The sequence below is a fragment of the Xenopus laevis genome, chromosome 4S (assembly GCF_017654675.1).
Source record: "Xenopus laevis strain J_2021 chromosome 4S, Xenopus_laevis_v10.1, whole genome shotgun sequence".
Lineage (NCBI taxonomy): Eukaryota > Metazoa > Chordata > Amphibia > Anura > Pipidae > Xenopus > Xenopus laevis.
Genome location: NC_054378.1, coordinates 41,481,546 through 41,502,902, shown reverse-complemented (window position 1 = coordinate 41,502,902; position 21,357 = coordinate 41,481,546). Strand labels below are relative to the sequence as shown.

At 44.1% G+C, this 21,357-nt stretch overlaps 1 protein-coding gene across 4 annotated transcripts in view; it reads left to right on the top strand.

Moving 5' to 3' along the window:
* The window catches only part of afg3l1p.S, a 35,499-nt gene extending 14,425 nt beyond the window's left edge, over positions 1 to 21,074 (top strand). For all 4 annotated transcript variants that reach the window (XM_041561156.1, XM_018260534.2, XM_018260533.2 and 1 more), the window contains 12 exons: positions 495 to 563; positions 2,843 to 2,967; positions 8,153 to 8,423; positions 8,685 to 8,822; positions 8,920 to 9,073; positions 9,882 to 9,989; positions 16,960 to 17,085; positions 17,188 to 17,298; positions 17,517 to 17,632; positions 18,782 to 18,982; positions 19,217 to 19,411; positions 20,402 to 21,074. In XM_041561156.1, the coding sequence (XP_041417090.1) occupies positions 495 to 563; positions 2,843 to 2,967; positions 8,153 to 8,423; positions 8,685 to 8,822; positions 8,920 to 9,073; positions 9,882 to 9,989; positions 16,960 to 17,085; positions 17,188 to 17,298; positions 17,517 to 17,632; positions 18,782 to 18,982; positions 19,217 to 19,411; positions 20,402 to 20,617 (1,830 nt within the window). In that variant the 3' untranslated portion in view covers positions 20,618 to 21,074. The remainder of the gene's footprint in view (positions 1 to 494; positions 564 to 2,842; positions 2,968 to 8,152; positions 8,424 to 8,684; positions 8,823 to 8,919; positions 9,074 to 9,881; positions 9,990 to 16,959; positions 17,086 to 17,187; positions 17,299 to 17,516; positions 17,633 to 18,781; positions 18,983 to 19,216; positions 19,412 to 20,401) is intronic.
* Positions 21,075 to 21,357: the final 283 nt, after the last annotated feature.

Below are 21,357 nucleotides of genomic sequence, written 5' to 3'. Positions count from 1 at the left end.
ACTCAAACAGCAGGTGGTTCATACCGTGCTTAGCTTGCATTGGGATGGTGCTCCTTCTCTTCACATGGGCAATTGGTAGGGCTCGTCATCTCTTCTTCGGTTAAAAAAAATGAGGATTGAGAAGGTAGGCGGGGATGAAGCCCGGAGGAGGAGGAGCCACTTTAACCTTTTAGTGCCCTTTCTCCAAGCAACAGGATCTTCATCCCCATGGTGCCTGTGTTCCCCAATGTAGGACAAGAGAAAAGGATTTAAAGTACAAAAGTAATTTTTTTTTTACCTGGGTACATGTTGTGCATAGATGCATTAGAAAAGTTTGGATTAAGAGAGACAACTATTTGAGTGCCAAAAACTGAAGTAGAAATGAATCTTCCACTCTTGCCAGATATATAGTTAAAAGATTCACTAAATAACTAAAGGAGAAAAAAATAGATCTCTTTTTTTGTGTGCGTATAGAAGTTCTATATGAATCTTACTCTCTCCTTTCTCTTTTGAAGGTTGATCGCCTTGAGGTTGTGAACAAGCAGTTTGTGCGAGTGATCCCTACAGCAGGATCCACCTCCGAGGTGTGAGGTCTACTTTTTAAGCTAAACAGGCTGCTTTCTAGAAATTGCTCTGCTTTGAATGGAAGACTTCAAATGTATTATTCGTGTATTACTCTTCTGACCCATGGGTAACACTAGGGGGCCGATTCATGAAGCTCGAGTGAAGGATTCGAATGAAAAAAATTCGAATTTCGAAGTATTTTTTTGGTACTTCGACCATCGAATTGGTTAAATTCGTTCGAATTCGAACGAAATCGAACGAAAAATCGTTCGACTATTCGACCATTCGATAGTCGAAGTACTTCCCCTTTAAAAAAAACTTAAACCCTTTACTTCGGCAGGTAAAACCTACCGAAGTCAATGTTAGCCTATGGGGAAGGTCCCCATAGGCTTGCCTGTGATTTTTTGATCGAAGGATTTTCCTTCGATCGTTGGATTAAAATCCTTCGAATCGTTCGATTCGAATCGATCGATCGATCGCAGGATTAACGCTAAATCCTTCGACTTCGATATTCGAAGTCGAAGGATTTCAATTCGAGGGTCGAATTTCGAAGTATTTTTAACTTCGAAATTCGACCCTTAATGAATCTGCCCCTAGATGTTTTCATTAGCCTGGCCTATGAAAGATATACATGTATTTTCACCATAGTTACCGACCATCCATACACTCCCATAAAACGGAACTTACCAATATCTATACTAATTGTAGATTTTAGTATTACAATAGCTTTGTATATTACAGTGTGCTTGTCCAAGAAATCATCTAAGCTCTTAAAGGCATTAACAGAATCAGCCATAACCTGGCAGTGCATTCCACAACCTCACTGACCTCACTGTGAAGAACCACCTACGTTGATTCAAATGAAAGTTATTGCACACACACAGACACACTAGAAAAAACATTGGCTAGTGGGTACAATAATAAGCGGATACAGGCAGGAAGGACATAAGTGTGCTTACCTGCCATATCAGTAAACCGCAGTCTGCTGGCCAGACAGTTCAGTCCCATTTGAACAAGAGGGGGGGAAGCTTGAGTCTGGGTGGTCAGTGCCAGGGCACAAAAGACCCCGGAGACAACCAGTTGGAGGGGGACATGGAGGCAAAGCACGCGGTGTGGATGCCCATTCCAGCCTCATTGTGTATAATTAAAAAATAAACAAATAAAAATAAAGAGAAAAATAAAAAACAAAATCTAACTCCAGAAGGGAGAATATGTCCTAACCTCCTGAGGACACAACGAAAACTGGCTTGGCTCCGCCTGGGAGCCGGGGGAATAGCAGGAGGAGGAGGGATTAGTTAATGTTTTCTTTTTTGTTGTGTCCTGCCTCCTAGTGGTGCAAGCTATACCCCATAGTCCCTGTGTCCCCCAAGCAGACCAAGGAGAAAAGTAGAAGGGGTGGCCTCTGATGCAGTGATCCTCTTTATGGTTAATATATATATGGGACCTTTATATATATCATCCGTTGCCAGACTACATATTCGGTTAATTTTGTAAATGAAAAGTAGAAACAACTAAGAAAATATCAACTGGTAATGCAAAGTTGCATTTTATTTCGCAAACTTTAGAACACAGGAATAAAAAATATAGAATTGTGTCATTTGTTCAGTGTGGACACCCAAGTAAGCTGCTATTTAGTAACACTCCTTTTGGCAAATATCATAGCTTGTAAATGTCTTTGTATCCTGATCATATTCTTCCAGTTCTTGTTGGAGGGGTTTTTGCCCACTCTTCCGTGCAGATCATTTCTGTAGGCTTCCTCTGATGACTTTTCCATGCAGATCATGTTTGTGAAGCACCACCCTGTATAAGGCAAACATTCCTGCAGGTTTGTCTTTGCCCTTCTGGCCAGCAAATGGGCAGCTAATAGTTTTCTTGGTCATCCAGATCTTGCCTTGACTATCACAGTTTCTTACAAATTACTTTCCTGGTGAAATTATGGACACTGGAAATTGTTAGCTGGATGAGTTTTGCAATCTTTTCGTAGCTTTCCCCTGCTTTGTAGGCATTAATTAATTTCATATATTCAGATCGCTCCGTTGCTTAGAGAAGACCTTGGTTGTTGATTTTATTAAGTTAATTGCAGAGCGATTATTTTGCAATCAACTGTATATGTCTATACGTTCATATACTCACCCATTGTTTGTGGATACATTTTTCTTTTAGCATTATTGATTAAACTTTTCAGATCCCAGACCATACCCAGCTATTTTTTAAATTTATTTTCATGCATTTATTCTCTTTATTGCATAAAAGAAGCTAATGTAATAAGTGTACATATAACTGTTAATGTCGTTTATAGAAATATGTGTGGTTTAACATCGGCAGCGTAGACAGCTTTGAGCGCAACCTGGAGAATGCACAAGATGAGCTGGGGATAGAAGCAGCCAACCGTGCGTCTGTCATTTACTCCTCTGAGAGTGATGGGTAAGTAAAAGCCTTCCTAGTAATATTGTTGTATGGCTAGGTCTGTTAAACATGGCAGCTAACCCAAAGCTGTAATTTTCTGTAATAAATGTAATTATTAGTAACTAAGCTTACCCGGACCCCTGTCTGTCTGGGAAAATCATACAGACCTGGTATTCCCTGCCTATAGGCTATTTATGCACTTAGTAGAGGGGATTTTGTTATTGAGTCCAGGATGTGGAGTAGGGATGTGAGGGCTGGCCCGGGACCCCAGCGCACCTTTTGCGAGTCACGGGAAGGTTCGATTTGAGCTCTTCTGCCTGCTCTCCTTGCCTGTGACCTTACCCTTCCGCTTTTATAGGTGTGCACCTATCATGTCCCTTTTGTGATGTCATTGGCAAGGCGGCATAGGTCTATAAATAGAAGGGGAAAATCGGGTAAGGGTTGGGTGCTGGTCGAGGTTTTCTCAACCCGCTCATCACTAATGGGGAGTTCACAACTCATTCCCTGAAAAGGATTCATTTGTAATGGATTTACAGGTCCAATTGTGGATAAAAAAGGAAGGCTTTCTTTTGCACTAGCAACACTTCCCCCAAAATCCCTTTATCCACTAGACAGGAGTCCTTAAGTCATACAATAAACCCTTATTAAAGTTGGAGAAATCTTAGTCCAGGACAATATAAGAACTCTTTCTAGTAACTAGAATTTCTCTTGCCTAAATTGGGGGACACAGGCACCATGGGGATGAAGATCCTGCAGCTGGAGACTGGACACTAAACAGTTAAACTTTTGACTCCTCCTCCTGCTCTGGGCTTCATCCCCTGCCTCCTCCTACAATCTCCAGTTTCGTTTAGTGCCCTCAGAAGGAGAAGACACAGATTTTTGTGGCTGGAGCAACTGATCCATGCTCCAGGTTATGATCACGCCACACTATGGGGCCATTGATACATTCAGGAGCCTCTCCAGCTTTTACTTATATACCTATGCCCTACAGCCTTCCCGCTCTATGGAGGTCTGCAGGCTTGCTCCTATCTCCCTGCGCTGCTTCCCGCTCTTCGGAGGTCTGCAGCAGCGCCATACACTCACCCTGAGTGTATCCTCTGATACAGATACTGATATATGTGGTTCCCATATATATTTTTATTTGTTTGTGTAGGGAGATCTATCTGATGGGCTTGAACTAGCTGGCATCAATCGTGAGTATGTTTCACCTTATCCAACCCCCCTTCTTGTTATGGCTGCATCCCAGCCTTCCCTCTGGCCCATCTTCCCTCTGCGTTCCGTTTCCCCAGCCAGGCCTCTCCCTACCCTCCGTCGTGCTCTGCGCAGGCACTTCCGCCTTCTCTCTCTTGTCGCCGGTTCCATTCGCTTCACGCTGAGACGCACTTCCGCTTCCGCCCTGCCCTTCTCCCTACGCAGAGCGGTTTAGTTATCCCGCGCTCCAACGGAAGACCCTGGGAGGAGTACCTCAGTGTCGCCCTCTTCACTTCTGCCTCCTCTGCTGCTCCCTTCCACACGGTCTCCAGCGTAGGTGCAGCGTCACAATCCTCACGCTCTTAGAAACGCACACACGTGTGTTCTCACCACACTGTTCTCAGGCAAGTAATCTCCATTATTTCTCTACCTCATGCATGGAGGGGTGCCCACCCCCGAGGGGACTCCGCTAGGAGGCAGACTCAAGTCCTTTCGGGAGGTGTGGCAACAAAAAGTACGGGACCAATGGGTCCTTCGGGTTGTCTCACAAGGACTTTTGATCGACTTTACCCAACCTCCACCCCACAGATTCTTCATCTCACGTCTCACTCATCACAACCACAACAGAGCCATGTTTCTCAAGGTCATCCAGGACCTCGCCAAGGCAGGTACAATCCAACCAGTACCAAAAGCAGACAGAGGAAGAGGATACTATTCCAACCTCTTTATGGTACCCAAAAAGGATGGGTCGCTGAGACCAGTTCTAGACCTCAAAGATCTCAATCCCTTCGTAAAAAAGTGCCATTTCAAGATGGAATCCATTCAGTCGATTTTGGCTTCCATGGAAGAAGGCGAGTTCATGTCTGTCATCGACATCAAAGACGCCTACCTCCACATACCCATTCACCCGGCTCACCATCGGTTCCTCAGATTTTTCGTCAACATTGGCAGTTCATAGCACTCCCCTTCGGGCTGTCATCAGCCCCACGCACATTCACCAAGGTTATGGCGGCAGCATTGGAGGAGTTAAGGCTCCAGGGGATACCCATCATCCCTTATTTGGACGATCTTCTCGTCAAGGGCCCATCCAAAACTATTGCGCAACACCATACAACATTAGTCATTTAGACACTCACCGACTTGGGGTGGATGATCAACTTCAAGAAGTCCAATCTCTCTCCAATGCAGACAATGGAATACCTGGGACTCATACTGGACTCCAGGAACGGGAAGGCCTTTCTCCCGCAGGACAAATCCATCACCCTACAGCACAGGGTGAGAAGCCTCATGAGTACCTCTACTGTACCCCTCCGCATGGCCATGCAAACTCTCGGGACGATGGTGGCATCCTTCCCAGCAATTCGCTATGCCCAATTTCATACCAGACCTCTCCAGCATGCCATACTGGCTCAACAACGCAAGGATCGGCACGATCTAGATCGCCCGATAGTCCTCCAGCAACACGTGAGACTATCCCTCCACTGGTGGCTCCAACCTCTCCGCACCACCACAGGAAGAACCTTCCCTCCCCACCACTGGTTGTTCCTCACAACAGACGCCAGCCTGAGGGGGTGGGGAGGTGTACTAGGACAAACTACGATCCAGGGAATCTGGGATCGGGAGGAGAGACAAATGCCTATCAATCTCCTGGAACTGAGGGCGATCCGTTATTCCCTCGAGCGCCTGACATCCCTGCTCCAGGGCCAAGCTGTTCAGATTCAGTCTGACAACATTACAGCCGTAGCGTACATCAACCACCAGGGAGGCACCAGAAGCCAAGCAGCCTTTCGAGAGGCAAACGGAATCCTAAGGTGGGCAGAGACTCATGTTCCGGCAATATCGGCGGTCCACATACCAGGGGTAGACAACTGGATAGAGGACTACCTGAGCAGGGAAACCCTAGATCAGGGAGAGTGGAGTCTGCACCAGGAGGTCTTTCGTCTTCTCGTGGAAAAGTGGGGCCTACCCGACATCGATCTGATGGCGTCCCAGAACAACCGAAAGGTTCCAACCTTCGTGGCAAGAAGTCTAGATCCACTAGCACACGCAGTGGACGCTCTGGTGATTCCGTGGCAGTTCTCCATGGCCTACATCTTCCCTCCTCTGGCGCTTCTACCAAAGGTCGTCAAGAAGGTCAAAAGAGAAGGCATCCCAACGATCTTGGTGGCACCATACTGGCCCAGGAGAGCTTGGTTTGCAGACATAGTGGCGTTAGCAGCGGACGCTCCATTCCACCTTCCCCATCGAGAGGATCTGCACACTCAGGGCCCTATCTCTCAACCGAATTCTCATCAGTGGGCTTTAACGGCGTGGCTCTTGAAGCCCTAGTGCTAAAACGAGCGGGAGCTCCTTTGGCAGCCTTGCCTACCATGCTTCGGGCTCGAAAACCCGTCTCAGCCAAAATATATCACAGGTTTTGGAAGACTTTCATCTCCTGGTGCGAACATCGCGGTAGGGATCCTCAGAGAGCAAAAGAGAGAGACATTTTATCCTTCTTACAGGATGGATTGTCAAAAGGTTTGGCCGTTAGTTCATTGAAGGTCCATATATCGGCATTGTCCATTCTCCTCCAGGAAAAGCTAGCCATGAGGAGTAATATCAGAACTTTCATTCAGGGAGCAACTCGGCTGAATCCTCCTTATCATTTTCCTGTACCACCATGGGACCTTAACCTGGTTCTTTCTGTCCTACAGGAGGATCTCTACGAACCAATCGACAACATTCCTCTGTCTACACTTACTGAAAAGGTGGTGTTCCTCTTAGCCATCATTTCTGCTAGGAGGGTTTCCGAACTTGCTGCACTGTCGTGCAGATCGCCCTTCACCATCATACATGCCGACAAGGTGGTCCTTAGACCTATTCCGGACTTTCTGTCAAAGGTTGTTTCGGACTTTCAGCTTAACCAAGACTTGGTGGTTCCTTCCTTGTGTCCGGAACCCAAGAATCCCGCTGAGTGTAAACTGCACAACTTAGATGTGGTCCGAGCTATCACGTCATATCTGGAAGCTACTAAAGATGCGAGGAAGACAGATGCAATGTTTATTATCCCACACGGGCCAAGATGCGGCACAAAGGCGGCCAAGGCCACATTGGCTAAGTGGATTCGAGCCACCATCCATAGAGCATGTGCAGTTAGAGGGAAACAGCCACCGCTCAAAGTGAAGGCACATTCTACTCGTTCGATCAGCACGTCTTGGGCGATTCGACATCAGGCATCGGCAGAACAAGTTTGCAGAGCGGCCACCTGGGCATCCCTTCACACTTTCACGCGATTCTACAGGCTTCACACACAGGCCTCAGCCGAAGCGGTCTTCGGGAGGAAGGTGTTACAGACTGTTCTTGGTTGAACACCTAACGGGGGTTCAGTGTCCCACCCTCATGGTTGCTTTGGGACGTCCCCATGGTGCCTGTGTCCCCCAATTTAGGCAAGAGAAAGAGAGATTTTTGTACTTAGCGTTAAATCTTTTTCTCTTGTCCTATATTGGGGGACACAGGCCTTCCCTCCCTGATAGACACTGATTTTTCAGCTCCTGTTGGAGTCCAGTTGTACTACGGTTCATGTTTTTATATATATATCCATTATATATGTATTCTGTTTAGGGGGTTGAGGTACTCTTCTTCTGTTTTCTTCGGTCGAAACTGGAGATTGTAGGAGGAGGCAGGGGATGAAGCCCAGAGCAGGAGGAGGAGTCAAAAGTTTAACTGTTTAGTGTCCAGTCTCCAGCTGCAGGATCTTCATCCCCATGGTGCCTGTGTCCCCCAATATAGGACAAGAGAAAAAGATTTAACGGTAAGTACAAAAATCTCTCTATCAAATCTTAGATCTAGGAATCAACATAGACGATCTCTGTTCTCCAGAATTTACAGTTTATCTCTGTGATCTTCAGTGGATGCTGGAGTTATATTGACTAACGAGCGATTTTTTCATTAACTAAGAAAAGGTTCCTGATAATGTTCTGTTTAATATGATATATAATTGGGTTGTATTTTTGTGTCTGACTGCTTTCTGCAGATCCTTCCTAATCAGCTTGATACCAACGCTTCTGCTGGTAGGCTTCCTACTCTTTAGTCTGCGCAGAGGTGCTATGGGACCTGGCCGCGGAGGCAGAGGTGGGGGATTGTTTGGTGTTGGAGAGACGACTGCAAAAATGTTGAAAGGAAACATTGATGTAAAGTTCAAGGATGTGGCTGGTTGTGAAGAAGCAAAGCTTGAGATCATGGAATTTGTGAATTTCCTCAAAAATCCTAAGCAGTACCTGGATTTAGGGGCCAAGATCCCCAGGGTGAGAACTAAAGAATCGGGGGGTATATTTTGGTTGTAACTAGATTCAAGTTGCTGTGGTAGCAGCACAATTTTAAGTGGAAAATTCAGCTGTTCCTCTTTCTTTTTATATTTCTGTAATGTCATTCAGTGTTTGTATGTGATCTGTGTGTTTGGTGTATGCACCCATCTATTGTTTAGGGCTGTGAAATATGTTGGCAATTTAAAAACGTGTCAATACCAATAATATCTAACATAAATTAACTTGCTATTATCTCTCTAGGGAGCAATGCTTACAGGTCCTCCAGGTACTGGGAAGACTCTTCTTGCAAAGGCTACAGCTGGAGAAGCCAATGTCCCATTCATTACTGTCAATGGATCCGAGTTCTTGGAGATGTTTGTTGGAGTTGGTCCAGCAAGGGTAAGAGCAACATGGGAAGCACACATTTCTAATATTTTCATATTATGCACTCACTCAGGAGTGGATTATTACATTTGTTACCTTGGACTTAATGCAGGTACGGGACATGTTTGCAATGGCTAGGAAAAATGCTCCTTGCATCTTGTTTATTGATGAAATTGATGCAGTCGGGAGAAAACGGGGAAGAGGAAATTTTGGTGGCCAGAGTGAGCAAGAAAATACCCTTAACCAACTCTTGGTGGAAATGGATGGTAAGAGATGTCTGCTGGCTAAGACATAATGGGTGCCCAGACCAAGTCGGCAGCTTATTGGGCAGTGTATGGGGCAAGATGTTTATGGGTAAAGTTTTAAAATCCTGTTGGATTGAGGACCGAATTGGTCGAGTGGATCTGCCCATGTATAGTCACCTTTACAATATTAATTATAGTTCTGGTGCTTTGGCTCCTTTGTGATTTTGTGCAGTCAGAAAAAGTACTTCACCTACTAAAGAATCAGAACAATGTCTTTTTTATGGAGATTATTTATTGTTCACTTTAACAAATAGATTGACATACTGTATATCCAGTGAGGCTTTAGTCTGTTTACTCTTTCTCGTGTAGCAAGAGAAAGGAGATAAAGACGTTTGGGAATGAACTGCAATATATAAATATTTTATATGTTACACTGCTCTGTTCTTTATTGATGAATTTGCACTTTTTCCCAGTAAAGGTGTGTATATGATAACTTGTGGGTATCATTAATGTGTTCTGGTTAATTCAGTACATAGTTGGTAAGCAGTATTATCATTATTGTTTTCTTGAAGGAATCAAGTGTAAAACTTTTGCCTGATGTCTGGAAATGCTTCTTCAATAAATTTACTAAAGCTGGGAATTAACTGTCCTGGTAAAATGCCACTGGCAAGAACTTGTTTCCAAACTTGTCATGTCTTATCCAGTCTGTTAACTATATGATGAAACTGGCAAGTTATGACTGCACTGAATTATCTATTCCTTAACTATGTAAGCAGAAACTGAATGTAAACATGGTCTGGTTCATAATAATTTTTCTTTTGTTGGTTAGGCTTTAACTCCAGCACAAATGTTGTGATTCTTGCTGGCACAAATCGTCCGGACATCTTGGACCCAGCCCTGATGAGACCTGGTCGATTTGATCGTCAGATTTATATAGGTAAAAATCATTTACAGTTTATAGTCTATCTTTCCCTCATCCCAAGTTTAAAGAAAAAATATAAATAATTAAATGAATAGGATTGGTGCAAAACAATAGCTTTGTTCATTTACTGTAGTCAAGATGAGGTCAGAGTAGGCAGTTCCCATAAAATGAACGTTAATATCACTGGAAGGCTGCCATTGGTAGATTATGCCACCTATTCAGATATAAGATGATGTTCAATTGCTTGATGTCAGTAATCCAGTACCTTGTAGGTTCCTCTTACAAAAGATGGTCATACATGTAAAGATTGCTCGACTTATCACCAAACAAACTGATTTTTCACTGATATTCCCACATGAGGTGCCCACGTGAGGTGTGAACTCAGTCCAGGACATAATCAGTAGCTTTTATCAGCCTGTGTATGACTACCTCAGTGTGTCTAGTGGAATGCAGCTGCAGCCATTTTTAGCAAGAGCTACAGTCGTGCCATAACCACAGAAAACCCTGCAAAGAAATTTAGATGTCTTGTGATGAGTGCCTTCCCTAAAGTGTATATTTGATGCACCAAAGAGAACAGATATTAGTCTTTTTGGATGTAAATCACTTTTCTCTTCAGCGGCCCTTCCTGTCAGTGCAGACACCATGGGGTTAAGTATCCACCTCCGGAGGCAGGACAGAAGAAGAATATTGGCTCCTCCCCCTTGATATAAGCTGCTTGTTCCTCCTGTTCCCCTCAGTTTTTTTCTTCTGTCCTGCAAGCGGTTAGGACAGTATTTATTATATTATTATTTTTTTTTTTTTCTTAAGTTCTTTATTTTTTATCCTACTTTAGCATTGCTTCTAGAAAGAAGATCAATCGAATGAGCAGGAGGGCATCCTAGCTCAGGACATGGCAGCCCCTTCCATCCCTCAAACTGCCTCAGACCATCCTCAGGATTGGTGGCATTAATAGAGGAAGGGCAGCTGCTTCACACAGCATACATTCTCACAGAGAACGGTCTTGTGTCAATCCGGAGTGTGAGGTGAGCGCATTATCAGCAGCCCTTCAGGTATGCGTGCGCTTCCGGGTTGTTGCAAAGGCGCCAAAGTGAGGTGCAACGTGCAAGCGTATCCAACATGCCACGTACATCTGGTCGCTGCGATCAGCATGCAGCGACCCGGCTACAGCACACTCTGTGTCGCAGGGCTTTTCAGGTAACAGGCACTAACCACAGCATGGTAATTATATGCGCTAGTCAGCGCAAGGGCAAGCACAGCCTTTAGGCTCATGACTTGCTTAATCCCCATCAAGACTGCCAGACAAATGCCTACACGGCAGATAGGCTCTGGGGGGTACTATAGCATTATCATATGAATACCTATACAGCATATTGAAACAGTTGGGCATTATTAACCCATTAATGCCTGCAGGGCAAGGGGCACCTTATCATGCCATCCTCAGAACTGGCATAGTATTAATAGCAGCCAGGTCCCCACTAATTAACAAGGCCTACAGGGCATCTAACACGCAGATAATGGGGTACCTAGACAGTACAGTTCCGGTTACTGAAGGTGGTTTTGTTTCTGCTATACTGATACTCCACTATGGATCCACAGCTAGAGCTGGAAGATCTTAGGAGGGATATGACCACCATTATCAATACTCCCAAGACAAGGAAGGCAACAGGCAAAAAGTCTCACAACCAATTTAAAAAATGCAAGACTTGCTAACATACTTTGTGTAAAGGGGAACAAGACATTTGCTTAGATTGTGCAGATCCACCGGATTCTGCACCAACGTTGTCACCACATCCACCACATTTATAACAATCTAATAGTAGTCCTCAGAATGTTGAGGCACAAGGTCCTTCCACTTCAGCAAAACCTCCTCAGATGGAGGAGTTATTTGAATGGATCAAATCCACAATTCAATCCTTCATGAGGCAACCACTCCGTCATACTAAAAAGCGGAGGGCTCAGATGAGCTTAGATGCAAATTCTTCTGACTCAAATCACACTAGCGACCAAGATAGTGATCCAGAACCAGGAGAATTATCAGCTAGTGAAAATTCCTCTGATAACTCAGAGAGCAACAGTATCTTTCTCTTGCAGGGCCAGACACAGCAAAACGCCTCTTACGTGAAATGCTAGCTACGCTAGAAATCAAAGACGAGACAGCAGCCACTTCAAAGGCTGATAAAGTCCTAGGAGTTCAACCACGGAAGTCCTGAGTTTTTCCCATATTTAAATCTGTTTCTCAAATAATAGAAAATGAATGGTGTAAACCATATCATCGCCTAGCACTAACTCAACGCTTCCTTAGCACCTATCCTATTCCAGAGGAGCAGCAAAAACTTTGGGACAAGGCTACTAAAGTGGAATCCGCAATAGCTCGACCACTCAAAGAACACAACACTACCGACAGAGGAGGCTGCTATCAGGGAGCCAATGGACAAAAAGATGGAAATCTCTTTAAGGCGGGGCTATACTCATGCCACCGCTATTCTTAGACCTGCTGTGGCATCCCCAGGCCTAGCATGTACGGCTAGATTCTGGTGCCAAGAACTTTTAAAAAATCCTCCCTCCCCTGAGGACTTACAGGAGGAACTACAAAGGCTTAGTTCTGCATTGGATTTCCTCTCGGACTCAGCCATGGACCAGTCAGATTGGCGACCAAAACTGGTATTGACACAGTTGTTGCGAGGAGAGCACTGTTGGCTGCGGCATTGGTCAGGGGACACAGCCTCAAAAAAAAACAAATTGCTTAACCTAAAGTTTACTGGGGACTCACTTTTTGGTCCTGACCTCAAGCAAATGATCACAAGGTCACCGGTGGCAAAAGCACTTTACTACTATCTGGAAAGAAACCCAGAACGGATCAACCACACAGACCATACAACAGGTCATGGGGTGCAAGAGGACGCTCCTTTTGTAACTTCCGGAGTTCCATATTTCGGAATCCACATTCAGCTGGAGAGGCCAAGAGGGGCAGACCAGCGGGGTCCAATCAAACACGACAGGCCAGGAAACCAGGGCCCTTAAAGCCTAACTCTTCCTGATTTCCATGGATCAGGTGCAGGAAAGGTAGAGGGACGGCTTCAAGACTTCTTTCCACTGTGGCGCAACCACATTTAGGACAATTGGGTAATATCCATCATCAAAGAGGGATACCGAGTTCCGTTCGACAACCTACCTTGCACGTTAAAATGCTCAACTAAAGCGCTACTAAAGCTCTACTAAACATAGTTTCAGACCTACTCAACAACAATGTAATTACAATTGTTCCCCCCTCAGAGCATTACAGAGGATTCTATTTGAATCTATTCCTAGTTTCAAAGAAGGACGGGTCTTTCCGACCAGTACTCAACTTTAAAGTCCCTCAATCTCTTTGTGTCCACACAAAAATTCCGCATGGAATCAATCAGTACTAATGTCAATGACACGGGTGCTACATGACAAGGTGGATCATCCGGATGCCTACTTACATGTCCCTATCAGACAGGAGTCCCAACAATATATGAGGTTTACGATTCTAGACGATCATTATCAGTTCAGAGCGCTCCCTTTCGGCCTTTGCACTGCGCCCAGGGTGTTCACAAAAATACTCAGGCCTCTTATTGCTCACCTCAGATGTCTAGGGATCTCCATCACTCCGTATCTGGACTACCTGCTCATCAGATCTCCATCTTACGAACAGTGTCTCACGGACACCCAGACCTTTGTCACAACATTGACACAATTCGTTTGGATTGTGAATCACAACAAGAGTCAGCTCATTCTGACACAACAAATCCAATTCTTAGGAATGTTTTTTGACTCATCCTTACAAACCATTGCCTTGACAATGGAAAAGATTCAGACACTGACACAATCGGCACAACATGTCCGCCTCCAAACCATGATATCAGTGGAGAAGTGCTTGCAACTTCTAGGCTACATGGCCTTCGAAGCACTACCATACGGCCGTTTCCACATGTGACGGTTCCAAAACCATTTTCTACACTGTTGGAACAAGAACCATTTCAACCTATCCCAACAGATGCCACTCAGCAGACTAGTCAAGGATTCGCTCCATCGGTGGTCGTTTCCACACAACCTAGCACAGGGCAAGTCATGGACTCTCCATCAATGGACGGTAGTCACCACTGACGCCAGTCTCACGGGGTGGGGGGCAACATGGCCACCCCACACGTGCCACAAAATCTGGTCGCCAGAGGAGTCTTGAATACCTATAAATGTGCTGGAGATCAGAGCAATACGAAATGCGATCCTGCATTGGTCAAGAGAGTTGTCAAATCAACCACTCCACATACAGTCAGACAATGCCACAGCAGTGGCTTACATAAACAAACAAGGGGGAACACGCAGCAACCGAGCTATGCGAGAAGTAGCTCAGATACTCAGTTGGGCAGAACTCCATGTTCCAGCCATATCAGCGGTGTTTATTCCAGGCGTACTGAACTGGGAAGCAGATTATCTCAGTCGTCAACAGATCGATCCAGGAGAATGGTCACTTCATCCACAGATATTCCAACAGCTGGTGTCCAAATGGGGGTTTCCAGATGTAGATATACTAGCGTCAAGACACAATTGCAAGGTACCTACATACTGCACCAGGTCACAGGACCCGTATGTGGATGCCTTAGTCATACCTTGGACTTTCAACAAGGTCTATGCTTTCCCACCCCTCGCAATTATACCACGTGTCATACGCAAGGTGTGGCAGGAGGGGACAACAACCATCCTCATTGCTCCAGATTGGTGGAGGAGAGCATGGTACTCGGAAATCATCAACATGTCGGCAGCTTCACCGTGTTGTCTGCCGCTTCGTCTGGACTTACTCAGGGTCCAATAAAGCACGACAATCTACAAAGGCTCCATTTAACAGGCTGGTTGTTGAAGCTGAGATCTGGCAGTCAAAAGGTTTTTCAGCCAGGGCCACCGACATTTTAATGCATGCCAGAAAGCCATCCACTATAAAGTATATTATAGGACATGGAGAGCGACTATTGCGAGTCCATGACTATACCATGGAAGCGAGCAACAACGCAAACGGTTGTTGAATTTCTCACTCAAGAGTTCCACTTAGGGCTGTTGAAGTCCACATTGAAGGGTCAGATCTCAACTCAATGTTGCTTCAGCATCCGTGGTAACGGGAACCAAATATTATGCAATTTGTGCAGGGCGTAGGTAAAGTCAGACCACCTTACAGAGACCCTACACCTTCCTGGGATCTCACTACAATGCTGAACGTTCTACGAGAACCTCCCTGTGAACCTTTAGTGTCATGTGCACTGAAGTTCCTCACCTGGAAGATGACTTTTCTCTTGGCTATTACCTCAGCTAAATGAGTTTCGGACTTAGGGGCCTTATCCCATAAAGAACCATGGCTGATATTACACCAGGATAGGGCGGTTTTCAGGACAATTCCATCCTTTACACCCAAAGTTGTCTCGGCTTTTCATATCAATGAAGAGATCAATCTTCGTTCCTTATGCCCAAAGCCGTCTAATGCCAAGGAGAAATCATTACACAAACTAGATGTGGACAGAGCAGTACGATACTATCTTGACAGATCCAAGTCCTTTCGAAAGACTGATGCCATTTTAGTCACTTATGGTGTTAATAAAGGGTCTCCTGCATCTAAACGTACCATAGCTAGATGGCTCGTTGACACTATAAATTGTGCTTATGATCTCAGTAAGAAGACCCGACCCTTCAAGGTCAGGGCACATTCCACCAGAGCACTAAGTACCTCTTGGGCTCTACAAAATTTAGCTACCCCAGAACAAATCTGTAAAGCGGCCACTTGGGCCTCATTGTCTACTTTTGCTAAATTTTACAAATTACATGTGTTCCATTCAGCACCTGCAGCTTTTGGTAGAAAAGTGCTTCAGGCTGCAGTTGGGCACCACTAATTCTAATCTGAACCCAGCCCTAGAAGTGGGACAGCTTTTGAACGTCCCATGGTGTCTGCACTGAAGGACCGGTCTAGAGAAACAAGGATTTTTTTACTTACCGAAAAATCCTTTTCTAGATGGCCTGGATTGTCAGTGCAGTAAGCCCCACCCTTTAAGTTCAGTTATCGTTGGATGTTATTAAATGTTATTGAATGTTAAGTTGTAGGAATCTCTTGTCGCTCCTCTCTACTCTACTCTCTCTTCTCCTACTAACCAAGCTGACATACACAAACTGAGGGGAACAGGAGGAGCAAGCAGCTTATATCAAGGGGGGGAGCCGAGATTCTTCTTCTTCTTCTGTCCTGCCTCCGGAGGTGGATACGTAACCCCAGGCCGTCTAGAAAAGGATTTTTCAGTAAGTAAAAAATCCTTGTATTTTGCGGTTTCTGCTGCTTTTTTTTTTTAACCAGATAAGGTTAATGCAGTCCGAGAATCAGCCCCTACCAGGGGCGGACAAGGGGGCCCGGGGCCCACCGGGACTCCTGTGCAGGGCCCCCGCTACCTACTTGAAGTGAAGCGCCGCTCGGCACGCATGCGCAAACGGCGCGCATGCGCAGACGGCGCTAGGCGCGCCGAAAAAAAAATATTGTTATTTTTTTATTAAAAAAACTGTTTGGGGGAGGGGGTCTGGCCCGGCGGGGGCCCACTAGGGTCGGGGCCCACCGGGTATTTTCCCGGTGTCCCGCCGGGCCAGTCTGACACTGGCCCCTACTCTGGTATCACTCTTTACCTTTAAATCTGCTTTGTGTGCTAGCACCTGAGCTGACACTCTGGCTTTGGGACAGGAACAGGGAAAGGCTGATTCTAGCATAGGGGCTGAATACAGGACAAGAATCGGCCCTGTCTTGCATTAACCTAACAATGTCCTGCTAGAACAACAAAACTATGTAATGTGTGGGTTCACAGAGGTTAATTTTTTTATTCCTGTGATGTTATATGTTATTGAGCAATGCCACAGCAAAAGTAACCCTTTTAATGTCCACTACTTTTATTTTAAAAAATGTAAACTTTTTCTGATAGTGTTATCCATATTTTTCTAATATCAGGCCCCCCGGATATCAAAGGGAGAGCTTCCATATTTAAAGTTCACCTACGTCCCATAAAGTTGTCCGAGAGTCTCAGTAAGGAGGCATTGTCCCGTAAACTGGCAGCTTTGACTCCTGGATTTACTGGTAATGTGTTGAACATCTGCTCCATGAGCCTGTAGAATCTAGTGCTGTTTCTTACAACTTGTTAGTCACGTTGCTGCTTTCCACTTTTGCCACACAATTTAGGTGCTGATATTGCCAATGTTTGCAACGAGGCTGCCTTGATTGCTGCACGATACCTGAAAGATTATGTGGTGGAAAAGCACTTTGAACAAGCCATTGAACGTGTTATTGGAGGTAAGTGTGGAACACACAAATTGTAAATAATTGCATGAAACCTCCTTTGGTAAATCTCCCACGATTGTTGCAGACAGAACATAATAAAGCATATGTCGTTTTTTTTTAGGCTTTTCAAACAGTGTGTAAACTTGAGATCTAGTGCTATCTATGGCTGTAGCCAAATAAGGGTTTTACATTTTTATAGTGTTCAGATAGTGATTAATACCTTTTCACAGGCCTAGAGAAAAAGACTCAGGTCCTACAACCTGAAGAGAAGAGGACAGTGGCTTATCACGAAGCTGGACATGCTGTTGCTGGATGGTTCCTGCAGCATGCTGACCCTCTGCTCAAGGTATTACAGTAAACATAAAATCAGATGTGTTTAATAGTGGCATTATATACCAGCCAATTGTTGTTAAAATAGAGCATAAGCATGATCTCCCTGTGCCTCTCTGAGAGGCATAAGATAGCTAGATCTGAACAATTTAGGGTATAGTACTCTGTTAGAATAAAGTATATAGGAAGTCAGCATATACAGTTTTGGGGCACTAAGGTTTAATTATACCACAGTAATGGGATGTGTTATCCAGAAAGCTCAGAATTACAGAAAGGCTGTCTCCCATCGCCTAAATTATAATCTAATAATTTGTAAACGTAAAAATAAAACCTAGTAATAAAAACAGTATTTTGTATTTGATCCAAACCAAGATATAATTAATCCTTATAGCAGTGGTCCCCAACAAGTGTCATGGGAGCAACATGTTGCTCTCCAACCCCATGGATGTTGCTCCCATTGGTCTCAAAGCAGGTGCTTATTTTTCCAATTCCTGTCTTGGAAGCAAGTTTTGGTTGCATAAAAAACAGGTTTACAGCCAAGCACAGCCTCCTGTAAGCTGCCAGTCCATGTGGGGCTACCAAATATCCATTCATAGCCCTTATTTGGCACCCCTAGGAACTTTTTGCATGCCTGTGTTGCTCCCCAACTCTTTTCACATTTGAATGTGGCTTACGGGTACATAAAAGTTTATTTAATGTTTCTTTTTTAATGATTTTCTAGTAGACTTAAAATATGAAGATCCAAATTACGGAAAGATCCGTTATCCCAAAAATAGCAGGTTCCGAGCATTCTGGTACTTATTATAATCTAAATGGTTAATGGTAGACTGAAACATACAAGCTTTCATCGCACAAAGAAGAAAACCTGCACGTCTGTGGCCATCTTAACTATACTCCATTCTTTCTCTTTTGTCTACAACACAGAAATAACCTCTGTATTGAAAGTTCATTCCCTTGGACTACCAGTTAGGAATTGTGAATCAGTCCTGAATACCCCATGTGTTAGATATCAAGTTGAGATCACTCACAGCTAGGTTCCTTAAAAAATGTGTTCTGTTGATGTTAACTTCTGTACCAGATGCATCTATGCATTACAATAACAGGGTCGTGTACAACAATCCCATAATCCTTTTCTATTTTACTTCTTAATTTGCTCTTTTTCTAGGTGTCCATAATTCCTCGAGGGAAGGGCTTAGGGTATGCCCAGTATTTGCCAAAGGAGCAGTACCTTTATACACGAGAACAGTTGTTTGACCGCATGTGCATGACGCTAGGGGGACGTGTATCAGAACACCTGTTCTTTGGTCGTATTACCACTGGGGCACAGGATGATTTAAAAAAGGTCACACAGAGTGCTTATGCCCAGGTATGGAATCTTAATCTTGTAAAGTAGGCATACGTGTAATGTACAAGTGTATACTGTATTACGCCTAGTTATATCTGTTTATGCAGCACTCTATAGTTTGTGTATTTAAATGATTACTATTTACGGAGGTCATTAGTACTCAATATTTATTCTAGCATTGTCCCGTTGTTTAGCTGGAGTTTTCCTAGTGAAGGAACTATCGCCTGCATCTTATGTACTGTTTATTTTCTCTAGATTGTGCAGTTTGGTATGAGCGAAAAGCTGGGCCAAGTGTCCTTTGACCTTCCACGTCAGGGAGAAATGCTTGCAGAGAAACCTTATAGTGAGGCAACTGCAGAGCTGATTGATCAGGAAGCCAGAAACCTTATCAATACTGCCTATGAAAGAACACTGGAGCTTCTTACAAGTTGCAAAGACCAAGTAGAGAAGGTAAGCTAAACAGTGAGCTATGAAGGACTGAGAATGTCAGAACATTATTCATTATCACTAAACGAACACTTAGTCTGTAATAAAACTACATAGGTCCCGCTAATTCCTGATCATTTCATTCCCACAACCTCTGAGCTTGTAAGCTCATTTCAGCAGTTTTTGTTTGCCTAGTGTAAGGAGCTTCTGCTCCATCATATTTTCTGCTTAGCCTCGCTGAAGAAGCCCAGACTGATCAATTCAATTTATGAACCCTGCCTGAACATTAGGAGCTGGGCAGCACAGGCACTGAAGAAGTCCTCTCTATCAGTATGTTTAAACAAAACATATATTTATATACACTTAAAGGAGAAGGAAAGGTTAAAACTAAGTAAGTTTTATCAGAAAGGTCTATATAAAAACACCAGTAAACCTTCAAAGTAATGCTGCTCTGAGTCCTCTGTCAAAAGAAACCCCACATTTCTTTCCTTCTTTTGTGTACATGGGGGTTTCTGTATTAGACTTCCTGTTTTCATCTTAAACCTCCAGGGCTGGGGCTTGAGCATGCTCAGTTAGCCCCCCCCCCCCTCTCCTACTCTGAGCCCAGAGTTATCAGTCAGCAGGGAGAGACTCAGGCAGGAAGTTACATCACACCAAGCGAATATGGCGGCTGCTATCCTAAACAAACAGAGAGAGCATCTAGAGCTGTTTACTCAAGTATAGTAAATCATTCTTCAAAATAAATAAAAAGATATAGCTTGCATTATTGTGGCTAATATATTGGCAATAAACTACCGAAGTAGCTTTCCTTCTTTTTTAAGTGGAGTTCTCCACCTGCCATATGCTAATAAAACCAAGTTTAAAATAATTTGGACTTCTTCTTCAACATGAAATATGTGGAAACCTTATTAAGCTAACAATATCTTATTGTGTATCTGCATTACTGTAAACTACTATGTACTAGTAGTATCTTTTACTACTTCTTATACTTACTGTATCTTTGATATCTTACAGGTGGCACAGCGCTTGCTGGAAAAAGAAGTCCTGGAGAAATCAGACATGATTGAGCTACTGGGTGCAAGACCTTTTCCTGAAAAATCATCATATGAAGAGTTTGTAGAGGGTACTGGAGGCTTTGAGGAGGACACCTCTCTCCCTGAGGGTCTAAAAGAGTGGAACCAAGAGAGGGAGAATGGGCAGGAACTCAAGCGACAGGAAAATACCTCTTAATCTTTCAGCTGCAATCAGGCCTGAAGCACACTGCCTTCCCTTTTTAAAGGGCTATGGCCATTAAAGGGACAACCTTTTGTTCCTCCCTTTGTGCCCATCAGTGATCTTGCCAGCAGTGCCTCACTATTGTTTCTGGAAAAAAATCCTTCATTTAGTGCTTTGTGCACTAACTGCAGTAATTCAGGGATTGTATTGTGTAGTTATGTGAGTTCAGAACAGTGGGCAGTTACTGCTGTCTGATTCCTGGTGATGCAGGTAATAGTTCATGGTGTTCCATGGTGCTGCATTTTAACATTTCTAGCTGACCAAATGGTTATGTGTTATACTGGGTTCTGAACAGGTCAGGACCGTGACTCTGCTTCCTCTGTTACACTAAAGACCTTGGGGACTGCAAGAGGAAAACGCAGATGTATAAGTTAAATGCTGTTTATAAATACAAAGTGTGTATACAATGAAACCCTGTCTCTTGTTTGTCTTTTCATGGCAATGGGTGAGCGGCTGTTTCAGATAATCCCATGGTCCCAGTTATATTCACACTAGTAAAGATGCATAAGAATTTGGAGAGACCTATTTTATCATCTAACAGGTCACTTAATAAAAAGTTGCACAATATTTGGACATTCTATTACAACCATATATAACCTCTATTAGTAGTAATCTGAAAGATACCACTGATTTTTTTAATGTTGTACAAAGTCTGCCAGTTAATGATATGCCATTGGTTACAATATACAAAGTCT